The 21,335-nt window shown below is 43.1% G+C and overlaps 4 protein-coding genes across 4 annotated transcripts in view; 3 read left to right on the forward strand and 1 right to left on the reverse strand.

Annotated features, from left to right (window-relative positions):
• The window catches only part of paox (polyamine oxidase), a 5,933-nt gene extending 397 nt beyond the window's left edge, over window positions 1-5,536 (forward strand). Inside the window, exons 2-10 of the mRNA XM_056609044.1 lie at window positions 547-723; window positions 1,383-1,513; window positions 1,921-2,108; window positions 2,466-2,647; window positions 2,772-2,941; window positions 3,034-3,119; window positions 3,573-3,685; window positions 3,897-4,054; window positions 4,429-5,536. Of these exons, the coding sequence (XP_056465019.1) occupies window positions 547-723; window positions 1,383-1,513; window positions 1,921-2,108; window positions 2,466-2,647; window positions 2,772-2,941; window positions 3,034-3,119; window positions 3,573-3,685; window positions 3,897-4,054; window positions 4,429-4,581 (1,358 nt within the window). The 3' untranslated portion in view covers window positions 4,582-5,536. The remainder of the gene's footprint in view (window positions 1-546; window positions 724-1,382; window positions 1,514-1,920; window positions 2,109-2,465; window positions 2,648-2,771; window positions 2,942-3,033; window positions 3,120-3,572; window positions 3,686-3,896; window positions 4,055-4,428) is intronic.
• Window positions 5,537-5,667: 131 nt separating this feature from the next.
• Window positions 5,668-8,689, forward strand: mtg1 (mitochondrial ribosome-associated GTPase 1). Its single transcript, XM_056609049.1, has 10 exons — window positions 5,668-5,893; window positions 6,268-6,332; window positions 6,521-6,625; window positions 6,903-6,989; window positions 7,157-7,213; window positions 7,288-7,378; window positions 7,465-7,526; window positions 7,890-7,986; window positions 8,172-8,253; window positions 8,388-8,689. Exons 1-10 carry the CDS (start codon window positions 5,791-5,793, stop codon window positions 8,527-8,529), a joined length of 891 nt encoding a protein of 296 aa, XP_056465024.1. The 5' UTR covers window positions 5,668-5,790; the 3' UTR covers window positions 8,530-8,689.
• Window positions 8,690-9,994: 1,305 nt separating this feature from the next.
• sprn (shadow of prion protein) lies at window positions 9,995-10,476 on the reverse strand. The gene has a single exon (XM_056609054.1). The coding sequence runs from the start codon at window positions 10,474-10,476 to the stop codon at window positions 10,003-10,005; it is 474 nt and encodes a 157-aa protein (XP_056465029.1). The 3' UTR covers window positions 9,995-10,002.
• Window positions 10,477-11,645: 1,169 nt separating this feature from the next.
• On the forward strand, window positions 11,646-15,044 carry echs1 (enoyl CoA hydratase, short chain, 1, mitochondrial). Its single transcript, XM_056609051.1, has 8 exons — window positions 11,646-11,794; window positions 12,629-12,829; window positions 12,925-13,052; window positions 13,232-13,331; window positions 13,439-13,543; window positions 13,871-13,990; window positions 14,090-14,157; window positions 14,437-15,044. Exons 1-8 carry the CDS (start codon window positions 11,704-11,706, stop codon window positions 14,500-14,502), a joined length of 879 nt encoding a protein of 292 aa, XP_056465026.1. The 5' UTR covers window positions 11,646-11,703; the 3' UTR covers window positions 14,503-15,044.
• Window positions 15,045-21,335: the final 6,291 nt, after the last annotated feature.

Here is a 21,335-nt window from a genome sequence, read left to right on the forward strand (position 1 = left end):
ACCCCCAACACCCAACACTGTCCCGAGTTCTCATAAACAAGACTTTTTTTAATATTACCAGGTGCCAATGAATGCAGCTGTTGTGTAGGCTACTGACTGTAACCTTACTATTGGAAGAGGCAATGGCTTATTTCAAGTGGCATGTGGATCGAAACATTGACGTGAACATTGCATCGCTTGCTGGTTCAACACGTTGAACCATGCAGATCGTCTTTTCCTACACTCTATTACAGAAATTAACCTCTTCAGAGGTTTTACTTGGATCGCTTTGTCACGTAATGTACTGTGTGTACTGGGTCCAATATGCTTCAGGGAGATATGCCGGGTTAACGATTAGCAGTTTACAAGCTAGTGTATAGCAAATGTGTATCTTCATATTGTCATATCATTTTCAATATTACAAGTCACGATAGTATTATTGTTGTCCTGGCTGTCTGTTCTTCTTCTTCTCGTGTTATGATTATGTTGTTTTTCGTGGTCATTGTCAAAGCCATGTCAGATAACACATAAGATAACCCTTTTTACTCCGTACACTCCTGTGTTCAGGTAATAACGTCATCGAGATAGGGGCTAACTGGATTCACGGTCCGTCGGAGGAGAACCCGGTGTTCTGCCTGGCCCGAGATTACGGCCTCCTGGAGCCGGAGGCTCTCCTTCCTGAGAACCAGACGGTGGACATCGAAGGACACCCGCCCTGGGTGTCTAACTGGTTCAGCAGTTCAGGTAATGATAAATCGTTTATTGTAGGACACTTCTTTCATAACGCAAGTGTGGCCTTTGTAGTTGGATGACCCACACGACCTAAATGAAATTGGACCTCCTCATCCCGCAGGCCCATTGCCTGGGAACCTGACGATCTGCAGGCTACTATATGATCTGGCATAAGTGTCTGACCCACTTCCCGAGTCAGACCGATTTCCAGCAGCCCTGGCTGGAGTCTGGGCCAATCACAACCGTTATCTTATATGGGGCAGGTTTGATAAGATGACCGTACAGAAGAGCAGCCAATGGGATCGACGTTGAGGCATGTTCACAAACAACCAAGATGGCTACCGCTAATATGTCACACTTTTGATGGCTCTCATTGGTTGTAGGTCTATCCAATTGCGTCGAGAGGCTTTTTGGTCTGCAGCCTTGATAACTTCCCATGGAGACCAAAACGACCTGAGAGGTTCCAGGCTAAAACACATTTGAAACTCTTTGCAAGGCTACTCAGCCCTCCATGTCTCTTTATTCCAATGTTCCTCCTCTCTGGCTTTGGCCTGCTTCTCAGACGAGTGAATGACTGTGTGATGCTTGTCTTAACTGTTCTTAAACACAAACTGTGTAACATGTTAGTCATCAATGGTAGCCTTTAACGCTGGCTTTGGGGACCTGTGCAGGTACGAAGCTCAAGACAGAGGACCTGAATCCTGCGCTGGAGCTGTTTGGGGAGATTCTGCAAGAAGCAGGACAGTTTGTGAGCAAGGGAGTGGAAACCCACGCCAGCATGGGGGACTTCATACGCACCGAGGTACGGTCACCCCAAGTTCACTTTGGTTAGAAACGAGGCCCTTCTCTACTACAGCCCCTCCAGTCAGGAACATGGCCACAAATATTATCACTATTACTGACGTTTATTGTCCAGGAAAGAAAGCGGACAGTAAATAGTGTATAGGATGACAAAATACAATGCAGCCAAATGGTATTGGTGCTTTCCTGCATGCAATATAAGATAACAAATGTACCAACAATGGGATATAACTACAGCTCTTACCCACTACCAATGCGGCCACTAACGCGGTGTGTGTGTGTGTGTGTGTGTGTGTGTGTGTGTGTGTGTGTGTGTGTGTGTGTGTGTGTGTGTGTGTGTGTGTGTGTGTGTGTGTGTGTGTGTGTGTGTGTGTGTGTGTGTGTGTGTGTGTGTGCGCGTGTGTTCAGGCGCGGCTGCGAGCCGAGCAGCAGTGGCAGGCGTTGGCCCCCCGGACGCGGGCCCGGCGGATGTGTCTGATCAGTAACCTGCTGAAGGTGGAGTGCAGTGTCAACGGGAGCCCCTCCATGGACCAGGTCAGCCTGGCCGCCTTCGGCCTCTACAAGACGCTCCCCGGGCTGGACTGCACGTTCACTCAGTAAGCACACTGAACCTGCACGCACACACACGCGCAAGCAGAGACACACACACATGCCACACACATTTGCGCGCACAAGTACACACAAACACACACACACACACGCACGCATGCGCGCACACAAGCACAGACACACAAAGATGTACACACACACACACACACACACACTGCGCACCCGCGCACACAAGCACAGACCTACAAAAACGTACACACACACACAGACAACCACACACACACACACACACACACACACGCACTTGTACACGTACGTGCACATGCACACACACAGAGGCCATGGGGCTGGGAGGCCCTGTCTGCGGTCGTCCCCAGTGGTGACCGTGTCTCCCTCCTCCACAGCGGCTACGAGGGCGTGGTGAAGAACCTGCTGGCAGAGCTGCCCGGCGGGTCGGTGACCTACCGACGACCGGTGAGCTGCGTGCGCTGGAGTAACACTGAGGGGGGCGACCAGCCGGTCACCGTGGAGACGGAGGACGGAGAGAGGGTCAGCGCTGACCACGTGATCGTCACGGTGCCCCTAGGTGCGCTCTGGTTCTGCACGCGTGCAACACTGACACGCGACCTCTGGTTTGTGGGACTCATAATAACCTCGCTCCTTTTAACAGTGGCTCGAGTCAACTCTCTGCTACTGTTTGCTTCTACCAGGGTACCTAAAGAGGCACCATGCGACGCTGTTCAGTCCCCCTCTCCCTTTGCACAAGCAGCACTCAGTGCAGAGAATGGGTTTCGGGACCAACAATAAGATCTTTGTGGAGTTTGACTCTCCGTGGTGGGATGCGGACTGTGGGGTCATTCACCTGCTGTGGGAAGACGAGGTACGGCAGCCCATACAAAGCCGGCTATTATTCACGTGCCAATGTGAGCTTCAAACTCAGACCTTGTTGTCTTATTTAACAAACCCTTCCAGGAAGATCTGGTTGATCAAGTAGCAGATGTGAAGAGGTCCTGGATCAAAAAGCTGTTTGGCTTCACCGTGGTCACGCCTGCTGAAAGGTCAGTGGGGAGACGCAAGTATTGAAACGTGCTTGACTTGTTTCAAATATGGCTGAATAATCAGGTCCTACTCCTGAGTCAGGTATTTACATACTAATTACCTCGGTAACATTGCAAAAAGGGACAGGAAACGACAGTTTGGATACGATATCATATTCTGTAAATATTGCGACTGTAGATATTGTAATGCTATCGAATACAGTATAGCCCCCTCTTCAGGACAGTACCATTAATGCATCAACTAAGATATAATTGCAGATAAAAATATCCTTAATGGCCACTAATATAATCAGAGTATTCAGAATAAATTAGTAATAAATTTAATAAAATAATTACTTGGTGGTTGGATTATTTTACATGACTGCCATATGATTGAATGCCTTAATAAGATTAAGATGTGTTTATTTGTGTGCATGTCAACGTGCTGATGGTAAAGTCCACCTCTTCTTCTAGGTACGGCCACGTTCTGTGCGGCTGGATTGCCGGCCACGAGGCCGAGTACATGGAGACGCTAACCGAGGAAGAGGTCACGCGTGAAGTCACGCAACTCATCCGCACGTTCACCGGTGAGATTCACACGACCCCCTTCTTACCGACCTTTACACCACCAGTGTGTCTAGAAGAACAACGACCAACCTATCAAATGCTACAACAACAAAACAACATACATTTTTTAAGCATGATGCCAGTTTCCAATCGCTGTGTTAACAGCAGTTCAGAGCTGGAGGTTGATTCTGAGGTTCTGAGTCGCCTAAATGTTCTTTTGTGTCCCTTTAGGGAACCCCATCGTCACCCCGCGCCGGGTGCTTCGCTCCCAGTGGTTCCAGGACCCCTGGACCTGCGGCTCGTACACGTATCCCGGGAGGGGCTGCTCCGCTCAGGACCTGGCCAACCTCATGGAGCCCCTGCCCGCTGAGGGGGCCGCCCAGTCTCCGGTAAGAGAGCCTGGCTGGAGGGTGGGCCGGTCAGGTCAGCCAGCTGTGTTTGGGACTCCCGGGCGTGAGGTTCTCGGGTCAAATCCCGTAGGGTCGCTCTTGAAAATCAGGCTCTTCTGACCGCTGGGCGTGTCCACCTAGATGTATGACGGATAGATGAGCGATGTCCGCCACAGTCCACTGGGTCGGCTGGGAGACTGATCTATCCAGCACACATCTAGGGGGACACGCCCACTTGTGATGTCAGAAGAGGAGGATAGATAGACACACTCCTTTAAATAGATAACGGTGAAGTCTCTCACCAGCTCCACTCCTCAGCTCCTTTGGGGTCCTTAAACCTCCTTGTGGGGGTCTCGTCCCGTCGGTCCCTGAAGCCCTTGCAGGTGCTGTTTGCTGGGGAGGCGACCCACCACTGCTTCTACTCCACGGTCCACGGGGCGCTGCTGTCCGGCTGGCGGGAGGCGGACCGCCTCATCGCTCACTACTGCCCCCCCGGCCCCCCGCAGCCTCGCCGCTCCAAGCTTTAACCGCCTCGTCGCTGGAGGATGGCGCCGATGTCCTGGGACTCGGTCCACATTGGAGGGGGAACGTTGGACAGCGGTCTCTCCACCCCGATGTCAACAAGACGTGACTGAAGTGGATCAAAGAAGTCAACAAATCAAGGGATCATGATTGTTTTTATATTGGTTGATTCTGTGATGATAGAAATACCAACCGTCACGTTTCTGAGATGGATGGACGATAGGGTCAAGCTCTTTCCCGATAGAAAGGGACATCATGGTTGTCTAATTATTATGACTTGTCCATATCAGTACTTTCTCTCAACGTCTAATGATCTGGGGTCATGCTTGTGGGGCACTGCGGTTATTTGAGGATCGTTAATTTGATCTGATGTCAGCCAATCAGTGGGATGTGCATGAGCAAGAGCCTATGATAGTGAAGGCTCTGAAATAGCAGCTAGCACAATCAGTATGAGTGAGCAAAATAAAGAATGAACAAAAAAAAAATAACACCTGTATGTGAACGACAATCCAATTACAGACATTCAGAGTAGAATAAGATTAATATTGAAAAACTCACTTTTTGCCTTGTCTGTGATCGATGAATTATTAACTATTAATTTATTGTTTGTGTTGTTTGTGACTGAACTTGTAATTATATGCATTTGTTATAATCAAATATTTTTACAATGTTAATTCCCTAATCCATATTATTAAAAAAAGATTTATTCTGGTGCAGCATTTCTATTCAGTCATTTTATTTCCATTCATTTCTAAGCAGAATTGTATTTATATTGAGGAAATAATTTCATTATAAATGATGTTGTTGAGAATTAACTATGTTGTAATTGTAAAGTCCAATCAAGTTATGGGTTAATGTAAACTTGCAATTTACAATAAATGTTTTATTAATCAAGCAATACACTGACGCAAAACACAAAGGAGTATATTTAGCAATATTGCAGAATACTTTTGAGAAACGAAAGCAAGGAAGTAGCAACTTTAGGAAACTTCTAACCTCCTTAACAGTCACCCGGGTTCCCACGCCTCACCAGCAGAGGGCGCTAAGTACTGTGAAGTTGATTGTCACTACCAGTGGGAGGGAGGAGCGTGACGGCTTGGTCGGCATGTAAACAGTGCAAAGTGTAATCTCCTGTCTTTAGTATTGCATAGGTCTATTTATCAGGTCATTCATATACGTGTTCATAAATCCGTTTCCATAGGCAAGAGAAAAGCATGAAACTGTATCATGCTCTTCGTAATGCCGCGTCATTCCGGACGTTTTTTGACTTTGGTGAGCGTGATGTGGCCCATTGGTTTCCAGGACACATGGCAAAAGGTTCAGTAATGTTTCCTGTATTCATTCTTTTTTTTAATATCAATAACATTACCTCAGAAATAGAACCTTCTTCTATCAATATAAACCTATTTTGGCCTCTTCTTATGTTTGCAGTGTTCCATGCTTATATGTTGCAGTTTGACACCCTGTGTTGACCCAAACACTCAAGGTTGTTTCATGTTGCTACATCTTTGACAATGTCGTGACCATCAGGCATGTCTTTCTATGGTCTGCCCTGCCCCCAAATCTGGAATTGACACTTATATATTATACACACATATTTTCTATGTTCGTCCCCCTAATCCTATTCCCTCATTGATTACTAAAATGTTTGTAAATTGTTCATTGGTCAATATTTATTTCCCAAATGTCAGGACTCAAGCAGATGAGAGCCACCATGAAGAATGTGGACTGCATTATAGAAATCCATGATGCCAGAATATCCTTTTGTAGGAGCTGTAGAATTGACCTCTTATTATTAAATTAACAGCGTCGTTCAACGCTAAAGTTGAAAAATAAGTACTCAAAATCAGGGCTAGCATTGAAAAGGCCTTTGGGCATTCCTAAGATGCACAGAATGACTGAATGATTGTTTCACTATGTGCCACCTTTCTTTAACGTTGACACATCCCGTTCTCTGGAAGAAACCCTCTCTTCCAGGAGAGTCTTGATGTGAGGCCACACCTGCTTGTTCTCAACAAGGTGGATTTGGCTGACCTATCCACTAAACAGGTACTCAACACAGCAGCTAAACTCTCAATTCCTCTCCACTAGGGAATGGGCTAACCCTTGGTGACTCACTAATACATCTGAAAACTCACCTTTATATTTCTGATTCCTTTAGCTAACTGCATAAGCGACAAGCTTATGCAGTGCTTAGAATTGTAAATCCCATTTTTATTGTATGCTTTGATTTTTGGCAGTTAAATGACTAAATTTAAAGAAAGAAGGGCATTTAATAACATAAATAATGGCAGAGATACAGATTTATGTAACGTCTGCTGTTCAGAGGATGGTGAAGGAGCTGGAGAGGAGCGGGGTGAAGAACATTCTCTTCACCGACAGCCTCAAACAGAGAGACGACAACATCAAAAAGGTCAGGGTTGAAAAGGCTGGGTTTTGAAACGAGCATGCTTGGAAGAATTCTGCATATTTTAGTAAAACTGACATAACATGTATTGTGATCTGATGACGGTCGGAGTGTGAAAAATGTATATGACGTTAAGCTAATGTGAGAATCCTTCTGCTGTTTGTCTGCTGTAGCTGGTTCCCATGGTGACAGAGATGATTAACAACAAACCACGCTTTAACCGCGAGGAGGTATGTTCCTTCTCTTTTATTTAAACCTGGAGCCACAAATAAGCACACTGATTAATATGTAATTAAACTTTCAGAGCACAAGTTACTGCCTAATGGTGATTGGGGTTCCCAACGTTGGAAAGTCGTCGCTCATTAACGCATTAAGAAGAACATATTTGAAAAAAGGTATTACTTTGGTTTTAAGTAATTAATGTATGTCTTGTGCATCAGGCATTGTCTAAGGAATCGTGTTTACATTCTTTGTTCATCAGGTCGTGCATCTCGGGTGGGAGGGGAGCCGGGTATAACCAAAGCCGTCCTGACCAGAATTCAGGTTTGTCCGATATACGATGGTATTGTATCAATGTAAACCATATTGTACCTGCATGTACAACATACAATGCAATCTCGATAGGACCTCATTCTAAATAGACAGCGAGTAGTGATTTGGACCCGATTTGAAATTCAGTGGTTCTGATGGACCTAGGTGAAGTAAGGCCAAACATTTGCCTGACAGAAGATGAAGCATGCATGTACCAAGTATGTTCGAGTATTAACAGCATTCGCATCGTAAGGCCTCAGATGGGGAAGAAGGAAACCCAAAACACATCAGAGAGATCGTGTAGTTAAACACGCCGTGGATGGGGCTGCACCCAAGCTTTCTGCCATCGTTTAACTTGCCCGGCTCTCCTGTCAGGTGTGTGACCGACCCATCATGCACCTGTTGGACACCCCAGGAGTCCTGCCTCCTAAGATCGAGAGCGTTGAGACTGGTTTGAAGCTTGCTTTGTGTGGTAAGCTACAGCTACTGGTGGAGATTTTTGTACTAAAATATTTTGCAAGAAAATAATATTTTATTAATTTACATTATTATTTTGATTGGTGAATTTTTTTAACCCTAGCTCATTCTTTCTAACACTAACCCCAATAAATGTTACAATATTTCTTGTCTTGAGCGTAAACTTATTTCTCCCCATAGGAACTATATTAGATCATTTAGTTGGCGAAGATGTCATGGCAGACTACTTACTGTATTCTTTGAATAGGCTTCAGAAATTTAGGTAAGAACTTTCCTTTCGCATCGTCCTACATTTTTACTATTTTTATAGTTATATTTTTCTCTTTATGTTTCTCTAATGTGTGTGTGTGTGTGTGTGTTTGTGTGTGTGTGTGTGTGTGTCTGTGGCACTCATAGTTACGTGGAGAGATATGGACTTGGGGATCCCAGTGATAATATTGAACATGTTCTCAAGGGTATTGCTGTTAAGCTAGGCAAGACTCAACGGGTTAAAGCCATCACCGGAATTGGTAAGGAACAATATATAATATCTTGTTAAAAAGAGTAAAGTTCTACTGCCTTCTAAAAAACATCTGAAAATCCCATTTCAAAATCAATTAGATTTTGAAGCCTACGATAACTAAAATGGTTTACATACTCTTGACAAACCGTCCCATTGACATGAGTTTTTAATGGGGATCCTTGAAAATACAACAAGCAATTCCCATCCAACACTAGGACTACAAAGTCTGATATGATTTGAAAAGGAATATCCCATAAAGTTTAGTTTATTTTGCTTTTTGAAGGAAAAGTCTAAGGTTGAGGTGCATGAAGAAACTCCTCCCATTGTCTGTTGCTTCCTGCCGTCTCCCCATAGCGAAACTCACCGTCGGAGGATGACAAACTACATCGGCCGCGGCTACGCCTGTTCATCAGGGACCTTCGGAGAGGAGACGCTGGGCAGGTGCTGCTGGACTGAACCCACCTCCAACGCCTTTTCCCCTGTGCAAGCACCTTCAAGTCCCACCTTTCTTAAAGGGGGGGTTTGGTTGCTCCCTATGGGAATGCATGAAGTCCACTCTGGGTAAAGGACATGCGACTGACTCGGTTGAAACAAACGTGTTGTTGTTTTTTTTAATAGCATATAGACAAATTGATAATAAAATCTTCATATAAATGTGTACATCATCTTTGCATTGTGTATTTTTTATTATTATAATTTTTCCTAATACCACACATTGTAGAATACATGTAAGAAACAGTCTGGTGCTCTGGCTTGATCAACTGTCATAGACGCTGCATTTTGGCACAATGCTCAAACACAAAGGCGATAGCCATTTGTGGTTTGGCTTCAACACTTTCCTTTCCTAAATCTACTGTCCTTGTCTGATAATTTGAGATCTAAGCATGGTGAGCTCAATTGAAGTTAGAAATATCAACTTAATAAAACAATCTTATTAATGAACAAAGCATCATTGCATAATCATAGATATAAGGTATAAGGATGGTGACGGGTTTCACAGATATCTATATTAGAAATAACTACTCTTAATCTACTTTCTAATGCAATGAAGTCGGGCACAAATTGTTCTCCACAGTGTAGCATAACTTAATTCCGATATAGTTGTGAGGTTGTAAATGGCCTAAGTGGACATATAAAAAAACAAGCTGTTGAATAGAATAATTTGTGAAAAAGTTGGAACAAAACGGCTGCAAGAGGCCGACCGATAATGAACTCAGTGACCAATTAAGTGGTCGTTGAGTTGTTTGGGAGAAAAAAATTGGGAGATGTTTGGGAGAAAAAAAAATTCAAGAGTTGACAAGGAACAATTCAGATCCTGTGAACCTAATTTTCGAAAGAGTCGATGTTAATGTTATGGGGGCTCAATGTTTTGCCAATTAGATTGCATACATTTAAAAGTCTGTGTCACTGTGCGTAGCTTCCTCAGGATGCACAATGCGCATGTCCACAGTGCTGGCCAGGTGTCCAATGTGTACAGGGAAGCAGGAGAACTAACCAGAAACAGAGTGTTTAATAAAATATACTGTCCATAATCGCTCCATATGCTGGAGAGAATGTAGCAATGATAATAGAAACAACTTGGGTGAGCGATGACACATTTTGGGTTGATCGTGACATCAGAGCGTCAAAATAATTGGTGTTGTTGTTGTTGTTGTAATAATCCAAATCTTCCTCCGAGCTGCCCGCCTTGGTACGGCGGTAGGCGGACGCGTACCAGCCGTCCGCCGTTAACGCCACCGCCACCGCCGCGCCGGCTGCCGCTGCTGCCGCGACGCGCACCGGAGACGAGCGTCCCGTGGACCTGTAACGAGAGCGCGTCCCGGCGCCGTTATATTTTCCCAAGTTTGAGCTGCGCGAGGAGGTGCCTCGCGAGGAGCCCCTGGAGCCACCGCGACCTCCTTTGCACAGCACGGGCTCGCACAGCAACATGGAGAGGAGGAGACACGTCCAGCAGGACGCCCACAGCTGGTTCATCATCTTCATCGCGGAAAATCCTGTTATAGCAAATGAGACGAGACATGCCGTTCTGTCACTGTTCAATACAATGGGTTGGGATATGCAAAAGCCTATTATCCCTTTATGACACCCACGTATGTACTTTGATAAATCGGCCTAGAATAAACAGTAAATAGGCCCTACAATAAATACAAAAATACATTCAGAGGATTGAGAGGATGTACACCTTAAAGTACATTTCTGAATGGGATGTAGGCCTGTAGCCTATACCCTACATAGATGAATAGGCACTAGGCCTATATTTCTCTGTTAAATTAATTCTGTATTTCGAACAGGGTTTCAATTACTAATATGAGGAGCCTTATATAGCCTACTATTCAATCTTTGAATCGTTTGTGCCATTATGGGGCAGGCTGGTGCCAGGACATAAATTAGCCCCTTCGATTGTATCTTATAGTCTAGAAAAATCCACGTCTCGGTGATATAAAAAACATAATGTTCAGAGCAATCAGTCTTCTGTCCTCAACAAGGGGATGCATGTTCGTTCCAATGCATGCATCGTTTTACAAATTAGCTCAGCATACCATCTATAGACTATTCATCAACACCAATGATCAACACAGCAATCATATTATAAGCCTATCATATATCAAAACAACTAGGTGTTCCTCACCTTTATCCGATCCTCTTTTGATATGGGGACGGAACAGATGAAATAGGGTGATCTAAAAGCGCGCTCACACGGATGCTTCCTTGAGCGCGCTGCGCGCCCCCTCGTATAGTCAATCCTTAAGACCACTCGTGTGTTAAAAATTCTACAACGTGATCTGGGTGGGGAGGGGAAATCAGGGCAGGGATCATGTAAAATAAATTAATATGCCAAATTTCGGTTTGGCACATCAGCTTAGAATTAACGTAAGGAACGCCACCCTGGTCCAACGTGTTTCACACCAAAATAATGATTGGTTTAGGCCTGTTCAGCAATTTTGTTATCTTTACCTACATTTATGTTGTTAAGCAGTACATAAGGCTAAGCATATATTTGTTTTGAAAGGTAAAGTGTATTTTTTTATAGGTGTCATACATAGATTGTTCTGTGTGTGATTTGGTCAGGCGTCCACTGGCAAGGGTGCAATTTCTGTGGAATGCAGGAGGTGGCGGTAGTGAGTCTCTGGAGCTGGAACCTGCCTTCTAATATATCCAAACGAAGAAGCCCCCATCAACGCAAGTTCATTCCATCTCGTCCTTGCAACCATGGCGTTGTTGTGCCGTTCTGCTGCTTTGCTCTGCAAGTCTTCTGGGGCAGCCCCGCTTGCTGTCTCTGCTGCACGCAAATACACCACAGGTATGTGGTGTGTGTGTGTGTGTGTGTGTGTGTGTGTGTGTGTGTGTGTGTGTGTGTGTGTGTGTGTGTGTGTGTGTGTGTGTGTGTGTGTGTGTGTGTGTGTGTGTGTGTGTGTGTGTGTGTGTGTGTGTGTGTGTGTGTGTGTGTGTGTACAATGTCATTGATGTGTGCATGTAATGTCTTTTGAGAAAATATGCGTCATGATTGTGCGACGCGTCAATAAGATTAACCAGCAAATAACCTACACGTTTAATTAATAAATGTATATTTGTTTATTCGCGCAGTCATCGGTTATTCCACTTTGTTGTTTAACTAAGTCGACATGATCACTGAGAGATGCTCTCTGTTACAATATTTTGGAAACGACACGCTAGAAGTGCTGCACTCAGTTGGCCTTTACCCCACAAACCATACTCACCAGAATACACGTTTTTCTTTTCTCATATCGCATTCTTATTGCGCGCTGTTTCTTTGAATAATTAACTTTGACGTTGTTAAAGTTGGACTTCAATAAGTCGTCAAGGCTATCCTAAGGGTCTAAGGGAGAGGTCAATCTGAGCAGAGCAGTTGATTTGGCCACCTGACTATTTTTTTTCACCTGACAGCCACATCTGGAAATGAGAGTGCAGTTTTGTTCGGATCCCAATATACTACAACAACCAGTTACTGTAACAAAATACAGCTGTCGTCGACAACAACAACTACAACAAATCTGGCAGTTCTAATCAAATATGTCCCACACGCCATGAAGGTCTTTTGGTATATGTGTGTGTAAGCGTTTCTGAATTAAAAAGCCTCAATTGTTTCCGTGGTGTTGTTTTTTGTTTGATACAGGGGGTGTTACGTATGATTACATTGTGGTGGAAAAGCGTGGCGAGAAACAGAACGTCGGTTTCATCCAACTGAACCGACCCAAGGTCCTGAACGCTCTGTGTGACGGCCTCATGCTGGAGGTCGGGAAGGCTCTCGATGCCTTCGAAGCCGACAAAGACATCGGGGCTGTTGTCATCACCGGCAGCGACAGAGCCTTTGCTGGTGAGGATGGAGAGTAGTGGAGCCTTCTGCACGCCAGTCTACTAACCCTTTATAGTGTGTTTTATATCTATGTATTTGTATGTATTTCTTTCCAGCGGGGGCAGACATTAAGGAAATGCAGAACAGGACCTTCCAGGAGTGTTATGGTGGTAACTTCCTGGCCCACTGGAACAGAGTGTCTATGTCCAAGAAGCCTGTGATCGCTGCCGTCAATGGATTTGCTGTGAGCAATTTCTTAAAATATAAAGTCCAGTTATTCTTTAGTAAATGTATGCATGTGTTCAGATAAGACAGTACTTAATTTATACTTGACAGGAAATGTATTTATTATTTTGAACGTCCATCGTCACCGATAATCATGAAATGATAATAAAAATATATACGTTTCTTTATTTTTGCTAGCTGGGAGGAGGCTGTGAGCTGGCTATGATGTGTGACATCATCTATGCCGGGGAGAAGGCTCATTTCGGACAACCTGAGATCCTGTTGGGAACCATTCCCGGTATTAATAACATAAATACCATCCTTCCCCTGTTGTCTATGTATCATTCTGGGCGTTAATGAGTGCCCATCCAGGGGTTGCTTCATCCAGCCTGTGTTGACCTGCAGGCGCGGGGGGTACCCAGCGACTGACCCGCGCGGTGGGCAAGTCCCTGGCCATGGAGATGGTGCTCACCGGAGACCGGATCAACGCTCAGGAAGCCAAGCAGGCGGGTAGGGGAGGCCTTGGATTGGGCGGACCGTGGCGCTCCAGACAGACACAGACATTACAATGCACACGGCCAAAATACAGGATTTAATTTAAAAAAATACTTAAGAGTGGTTTATCTCAAAATGTTGACGGTATTGTAATATTTATTTGACTCGTAGTTAAATTATACTCAACCCTGAGTTACCACCAAGATGAGATTTTGGAATTTTGGGTGTCACAGCAAAAGTACGAGCAGTAATAAATATTGAATGGTTATATTTTTTTATTGAACATTCTAAATATACATCTACATCTTAAACATAATCTATCGTATTATGTTTTGTATTCAGGCCTGGTGAGTAAGGTTTGCCCAGTGGATCAACTGGTCCCAGAAGCGATCAAGTGTGGGGAGAAAATTGCAGCCAATTCCAAGCTAGTCTCTGCTATGGCCAAGGAGGCCGTCAACGCTGGTGGGTGGAATCACTCCGGAGCTCAAAGTCAAACAAACTAAAAAACAACATTTAAATGAGTACAGAAGTTTGAAATGTTGTTTATTTTTGTGGTTGCAGCCTATGAACTGACACTGGCTGAGGGCAATCGTTTGGAGAAGAGGCTGTTCCACTCCACCTTTGCTACGGTTAGTATACAGATACAATAAAAACCTTCTAAAGGTGAAGACACTTTATTGTAGAACCTAAAGCAGTTCGATTATTTAATTCATTGTATTTACGCTAAAAGAATCTTGGACTTTTTTGGTTATATCGTCATTCTTGAATGTATTTATTGCAAGTGGCTTTAGAAAAAGCGTCAGCTAAATAATTGTATTTTAATGTGATGGGTTTGGTTTGAGAGGTTACTAGCTTGTTAGTGATACGGTTTAGGTTTTGACGGTTTACATCTGTTCTTGTCCTTCCAGGAGGATCGTAAGGAGGGCATGACTGCTTTTGTTGAGAAAAGAAAAGCGGACTTCCAGGATAAGTAGAGACACAGACTTCTCAGTGAGAACACAGTCAACAGGTCAACGTTTCTGAGAGAAAGGGCGTCACTTCCGACTGTGTAATCGGAAGGGATGCAAACAAATACGGATTTGGTACTGGATGCACAAGACCTATCCTAACTGAACAGAGATTGTGTTCACAATGTTAACCTGTAATATTGCTGTGGCGCTCACTCCCTTCCAGTAATGAACCATCGGACATCAGCCCTACTAACTAAATACCGACTTTGCCTTCTAATTTAAACACTGATGTAAACAACCATATATTATAAGTGATTCTTTGTTTTTGGGGGGGCATTTTCCTCTGTAGATCTTGCAAATAAATAACTATTTTGGATTTGTTGTTTCCAGACCGGATTTTATTTAAAATTAATGAATGATAGTTGATTTGAGATTATAAATAATTTTTTAGGCGATAATGTTGTGATAATGCGTTAATTGGTTAAGTACCGAAGACTACCAAGTGTATTGCTGCAACACCAAGAAAATAAACGGATCAGTATCACGTTCAACATGAAGAGTCTTTCTATCTATACAATTTCACGCTATAAGACTCGTTACAGCGTGAAACGTTATATCGATATAACGTGAAACGTTTTACAATGTAATCGGGGTACACGCATTTTGAAGTCCAATAATGACTTCCATAAGTCCTCCTGCCCATTCCAATTAGCGTGAACAATAACATTACCAAGTCAAAGCGAGTGGATGGATGTTGTTGACGCTTCCAGAACAGAAAAGACAAATTAGACAAACATGAAAGAAGGGCATTACGTCACACTTTTTTCCTCAAAGAAGGGCGAGTTAAGTGTTGCAAATGAACACCAGAGATAACTGGCTAGGGAGCATGTAAAAAACCGATGCATTACTGCCACCTACTGGACGATACAGGCTACTTATTATGATAAAAATACAACCCGGTATCACGCGATTGCGTGCTCCTGCGCACGAACTTAATCTATTGAAGCGTGTTCCAGCGTCTACCATTGCTAAGCGACGTCACCGTCTTTGCGGACAAATTATTTCTCTGCTGAACACTGCAAATGGCCAAAAGACTTGTATCCCCCCCCCCCTTAAATAAATACTATGGCAGAATTATTATTATTCTCATTCAACTTGAACATGTGTTTTTACAGTAGAGTGGTGGAGGGATGACGTATGTTGGCCAACCCGGAAGTGAGCGTCGCCCTGGATTCCCTCGACAAAAAGCCAACGGGTTTTGCCATTGGATTTTGGATTGTTATAAATTGAAACAATTTATTAAATAAATATTTGTGAGATGTCCTTACTCATTTGTGAGATGAGTTTGCTTCCTATTTATGTCGAGTATACACCCCTACTGTCCACAAGCATCCCCTCATATGGATTTGGAGAATTGTTGCCACGTCCCAGTGGTGGAGGCATCATGAAAGAGGGCATTCAATTATACTATGATCAATTAGGAGGCCGAAGCCCTAAAGGAAGTGATGCAATAGGTGACTGAGGGTCAACATTTGAGAACCCCTTTTATCAAAGGGGGTCTCAAAGGACTCATATGCTTCAACAGCGGCTGCAGCAGAAGTGTTGAGACGAAAGATGATAAAGACATTTATAGAATATTCCCATTCACATGATTCTTCGCACGACCTGCAGGTTGGAGAGACTGAAATAACCCCCAAAATGAGTAATAATGTAAAAGCAGCCAAGTCCCACAAATTGCTTGAACTATTTATTTCATTCCATTGTTTCGTTGATATGCATTATTGAAAAGTTTCAAGCATATGGATTTAATGCAATATCCACAAACAGTTCAAAATGGTACCATGAAATGTCTTGTTTATTGTATTAACCAGTTCATTTCTCTTTTGTGAAAGTCACCAAAAGTCAAAAAAAGTTAAACGCAAGGTCACAGGCTAACAGTGGAGCTGTGTTGGGAACCAGCAGCCAAGAGCTTCCATGGAAACTTTCTACCCATGTTAAATAGATTTAGTTGGCAGTTCCTTTTCTGCCCATTTTTTAAACTTGTGGAACCACTTTGCAGTACTGGGAGACACCATTTCTAACGGCAATGGAGCTAGATTCTAAAAATATCAAAAGATGCCCAAAGCAAATACCTTTAACCCATAGTTGTGTTTTATCAAATTAAAAAATGTCAAGAGTTTCATTGACCACAAATTGAGCAGAAATATTTTGCATACAAATCTTTAAATAGGTTAACCACATTAAGAAAAATACATTTGTTAATTTTTTTTATTAGTGAAGCCACAAGTTTTGCACATTATCCAAACAGAATACCTGAAATGTTGATATTTCAGCCCTTTCGGGTTAAAACAAGAGAAAAGGACAACCTAACAAGAGTGAAAAGTTTGGGTTAGGTGACCTATAGTTCAAAGATGTCCCTGGTCAGGTAGACTAAATAAAAGTGTATTCCCAATTGCTCCAGGACATTCGTGTAATTTACTTGTGAGCTCTCCCTCAAGCCTAGAGAGACATCAGTGTTGAACCACCAACTGAAAGAGGGTATTTGCCATTAGTATGAGTGACAACATTTCATGGCTATTAATTTAGTTCATTATATTTAGCCGATTTGAATAGACTTTTCTAGCAGGTGAGGCTGTCTAAATATGGAGCAACTACAAAAATTAAATTTGCAGCAAAGTATAGGAAGTGTTCTAGCAGATATGTTTTAGAAGTCTCTTTTGATAGGCAGGGAATAATTGTCTTTGTCACCCTGTAGTCATGCCATCAAATCTGTTGGGCAAAGTACCGCTACTGATTAATCCAGTAGACTCACCAGTCAAGGCCCCCCTAGTTAGAAAATGGAAGAAACCCAGTTAGTCATGTTAATTATTCTGTTACAAATGAAGACCAATACTTTCCACAGATTGCGATCCAAGTTACTGGCTGCAGTCTTGGATTTTATAGTTCTATATGAATAGATTCAATTTACTAAAATATTAATCATGCTTCAGAAGAATTAACCTTTCTTGGATGGCAGATCTACCACAAGCCTCCATTGCCACAACCTCCAGATGGCTTACGACCTACAGCAACTTCTCGACTACTGCAAGCCAACAAATTGGCTCTTGCACACCAGACACGCATTTTGCTTTATTTTAGGTTTTCAAGCATCTTAAAATACCCAAATCATCGCTCCAATACACTAGTCAGCTAATGGCCTACAAGGAAATGCTGAAGCTAGTGTTGGTGATGGCGATAGAAATGGACAAGCTTGCATGTACAAATATGCAACTAGAATTGCAAGGTTCACAGCCCAGTTGCATAAGTGGTCACAACCGTTGGATTGTAAGCAAGGAAAAAAAAAAAAAAAAAAAAACTTGGCACAAACTAGTCAACATGGTCAATTGAAAGCCTTTACAAAACGACCCTGGAATAGTCAAATGCAGCTTTACTGCGGATGAATTAAGCCAAATTGCATAAACATCCAATGGTAAACAGTATACAAATGCAATCAAGGTTGCACTCACACAAGGCCATCTGGCCGTGGCCGTCGCAACTGTGGCCTGGCCACGGTAGGCTCTTGTACATACGCCATCACGTCGCTAGCATCCAAACAATTCTACCAAACCTTAACCAACTAGTGAAAAATGGAACAAAACTTTAGCACACACCCAGTGACTAATCACCTTGTCCAGGGGTGTTCCAACGTAGTTTACCAGAGGGCCTTGTGGACTTAAAGTAAGCCACACATTTGACAGAGACAGCACGGAATGACGTTAAACTAAGCTAATCTACAGGTTACTAGTGCTCGTGCAATTACATGAGCATTTTGCACAATATTTGTACTCCAAGTCTACGTAAAGCAGGCTTCTTCAGAAACCCGTAGCCTGCTACATTGAAGGGCAACTGTAACAAATCCTGACCAAGACCGAAAGATGGCTCTGGAAGCCACTACGGCCCACGCAGCAGATTACTGCGTGGACCGTGGTGGCTTCCAGATCAACCCTTCGGTGGACCATTCATACACATGTATTCTGAGGATGTTTTGAAGACACTGGAGTCCCATGGCACTAGATTCCTTTGGAGACTAAGTTGGTATGGGGGGGCCCAAAGGGGGCCCCCCCATAGATCTTGTCAGTCAGTCATCTAACACCCGTTAAGAAAAACACACATACATCACAAGATACAAATCAGCAAAGCTAGGTTAACAAACAGCGGCAACATGCATGTCAAGGTGCAAAGAGCAGGGTTACTGATGGCTTGTGTCCGAGGAGACAGCCCAAAAACTTCAACATTTAATAAAGGAAAATAACTTTTACTCACTGCGGTGGTCTGTTTCGAAGTGCCATGCTGGTAGCAATATTGGTCTGGGCTGCTCAGTCAAATGCCCACAAAAACAAACGCGCAACAACGCATGCTTCCAGTTTGTATAAAGTGACAATAGTGATCTGCAATCTAGATCGAAAACTTTCAACACTCCCTGAACTCAACCTCGATTGACACAGGCCGATGCAAAGTAAACCAAACCCATTGTGTTCAGCTTTAATAAAGGGGTGCGTGACAGGTGATCTCAATAAGAGCTAATCAGAAAGAACACACTGTGATCGGCCATGAGTGAGACGTTCAAAACGAGAACGAGGATTTAACACCAGACGGAATTGTTACCATTCAAATTCAAATTTCTTTAATATTGGATAGGTTATGATATCAATGATTTGGGCTTTGAGTAGGCTTATATTTCTTAAATATATTTCTTAAATTTTTTCAGCCCTCTCAGCTTCTCTATAATTTGCCCAACACATATTTTATTCTTATTCTTTATTTTGCCATTCATATTGAATCTTTACTGTGTTTTATTGTACAACACAATCATCGAATAATTATTGATAATACTCTCCCATTGTGTTGATATCCATCTCCTTGGCTGCATTAAGACGAGGCTCGGGTCAGAGCAAAGATCGGGATCCACACATGATAAGGGATAAAGTTATTTATTAGAATAAAGTAAGTATCATGAAATCTGTAAAGGGGTCAGTGTAGCGTATGGAAGATTAGAAAATGTGCGATTATATGGTTTGGGCAGAAAACCAGTACCAAAATCACAAGGACCGACCGAGCCAGAACGGAGGAAACTTACCCAGACAGACAAAACAAATACTGGGAACAGCAAACCATCTTTACCATGTTGGAAATACCCAAACAAAATGCAACAAACCAAACCTGATCAGCAAACCAACATATATGACCAACCAACTGAACTACTGACCAAACACACAATTCTTTCGACTAGCCTATGTATATGGGCAGTGGAAAGTGTGCTGTGGGGATGTTGAATAGTGTTAACATAAAACAAAACATGGAACCAATCCAAAGGTCCAAACCCTTAAGGAACCACCCTAAACAGAACCCAAGCCCACCTGCCTCTGTGGAAAGAGAGAGAGACTGGCTAAAGCCTGCGTGGCAGACCTGCACAGGTGCACCTCATCAGCTGACAAGCCTCTCAGCCCCGCCCACTGGCTACCTGTAGCAGGTAGGCAAACACAGAGGACCCAGCAGACGAAGGAGAGAGAGAGCAGTCACAGCTGTCACATCTGTTGCCTGAAGATTCTTTGTTCGTCTCCAACAAAACCTTCCAAACAGATGAATCATTGGCTCATCCCAGAAGTGTCAAATTACTTTTGTGTGTCAAAACGGGCAGGGTGGTCGTGGACTCCTGAAAAATACTATGGTTGTTTTGTATGTAGAATAAAATGCCATTGTACATTTAAAAAAAAAAGGGAAGACTTTCACAATGCAGGATTCTGGGAATGCAGTGATGGAATCCCGATAACACCTGTTCCCTAATAAATGGGCTCAAGATTCTGAGTCTGCCTGCAAGAGGTTGTGTGTGTGTGTGTGTATGTGTGTGTGTGTGTGTGTGGTTGCAACCCGGTATCACGCGATTGCGTGCTCCTGCGCACGAATGTTAATCTATTGAAGCGTGTTCCAGAGCACGATAGTCCGACTTTTTGCGTGTTACACACAGAACGAAATGTAAACCAATGCATTCTGAATGGGAGTGTTCTAAGACAATTATATCTGTACGGAGCTCCATAAGGGACATTAGGGAGAACGCTCCCGGACAGAACCTTAGGTTGGAAGTCATGCTTAGTGACGACAAATAGCCTACTTCCAATTGAATTACAAAATTTAGAAAATAGGCCTACGTGTCCCTGATCACGTTTCAATAGATTCAATAACGTGACAGTGTCACGTATTTCCGTGAGACCATACCCGTACTTCCATGAGTATACTGAAAGGAAGTATACTATCCGCACTATCTACTATGTTATTTTTTCAGATGTGAGTGCTGTTCCAAATCGAGTACTCCGTGGTGCACTAACCGGAAATTATAATCAGTATTAAGTCAAGAGTTAGTTGAATTAGTATTAACAAAATTAGGCTGCCTTTTTACAATTGTTTATGTCACGGTCGGAAGCTTTTAGCTGAAATTGAAAAATAAAGTGTTTTAGCATTATTGTAAGCATACCGAAAAAGTATTCCTTGAAGTTCCCTGGTTCAGATTCATCTCCTGTCACACGGTCCCGTACCTCAGCAGATAAACCAGCCCCACTCCATACCCTTCAAGAAGCTGAGCCGCAACATGCTCTATGAGCTTGGCATAAAGGCAGGCTTTCCTTTGGTGGATTTCTATAATAGGAAATATGTTTTTCAATCTTCATAATGTCAAATTTATTAATACTTAAACCTTTATAATTATAGTTATTCTATTTATTGTATTCACTATTTAGCCATTATAGTGTATATGATTCTCAATGTTGGCCTTCCAATACTTGTAGAAATTGCACTACAAGAGAGTTGAGAGCCTAAAATTGTAA

Source organism: Gadus chalcogrammus, chromosome 15 (assembly GCF_026213295.1).
Source record: "Gadus chalcogrammus isolate NIFS_2021 chromosome 15, NIFS_Gcha_1.0, whole genome shotgun sequence".
NCBI classification, from domain to species: domain Eukaryota; kingdom Metazoa; phylum Chordata; class Actinopteri; order Gadiformes; family Gadidae; genus Gadus; species Gadus chalcogrammus.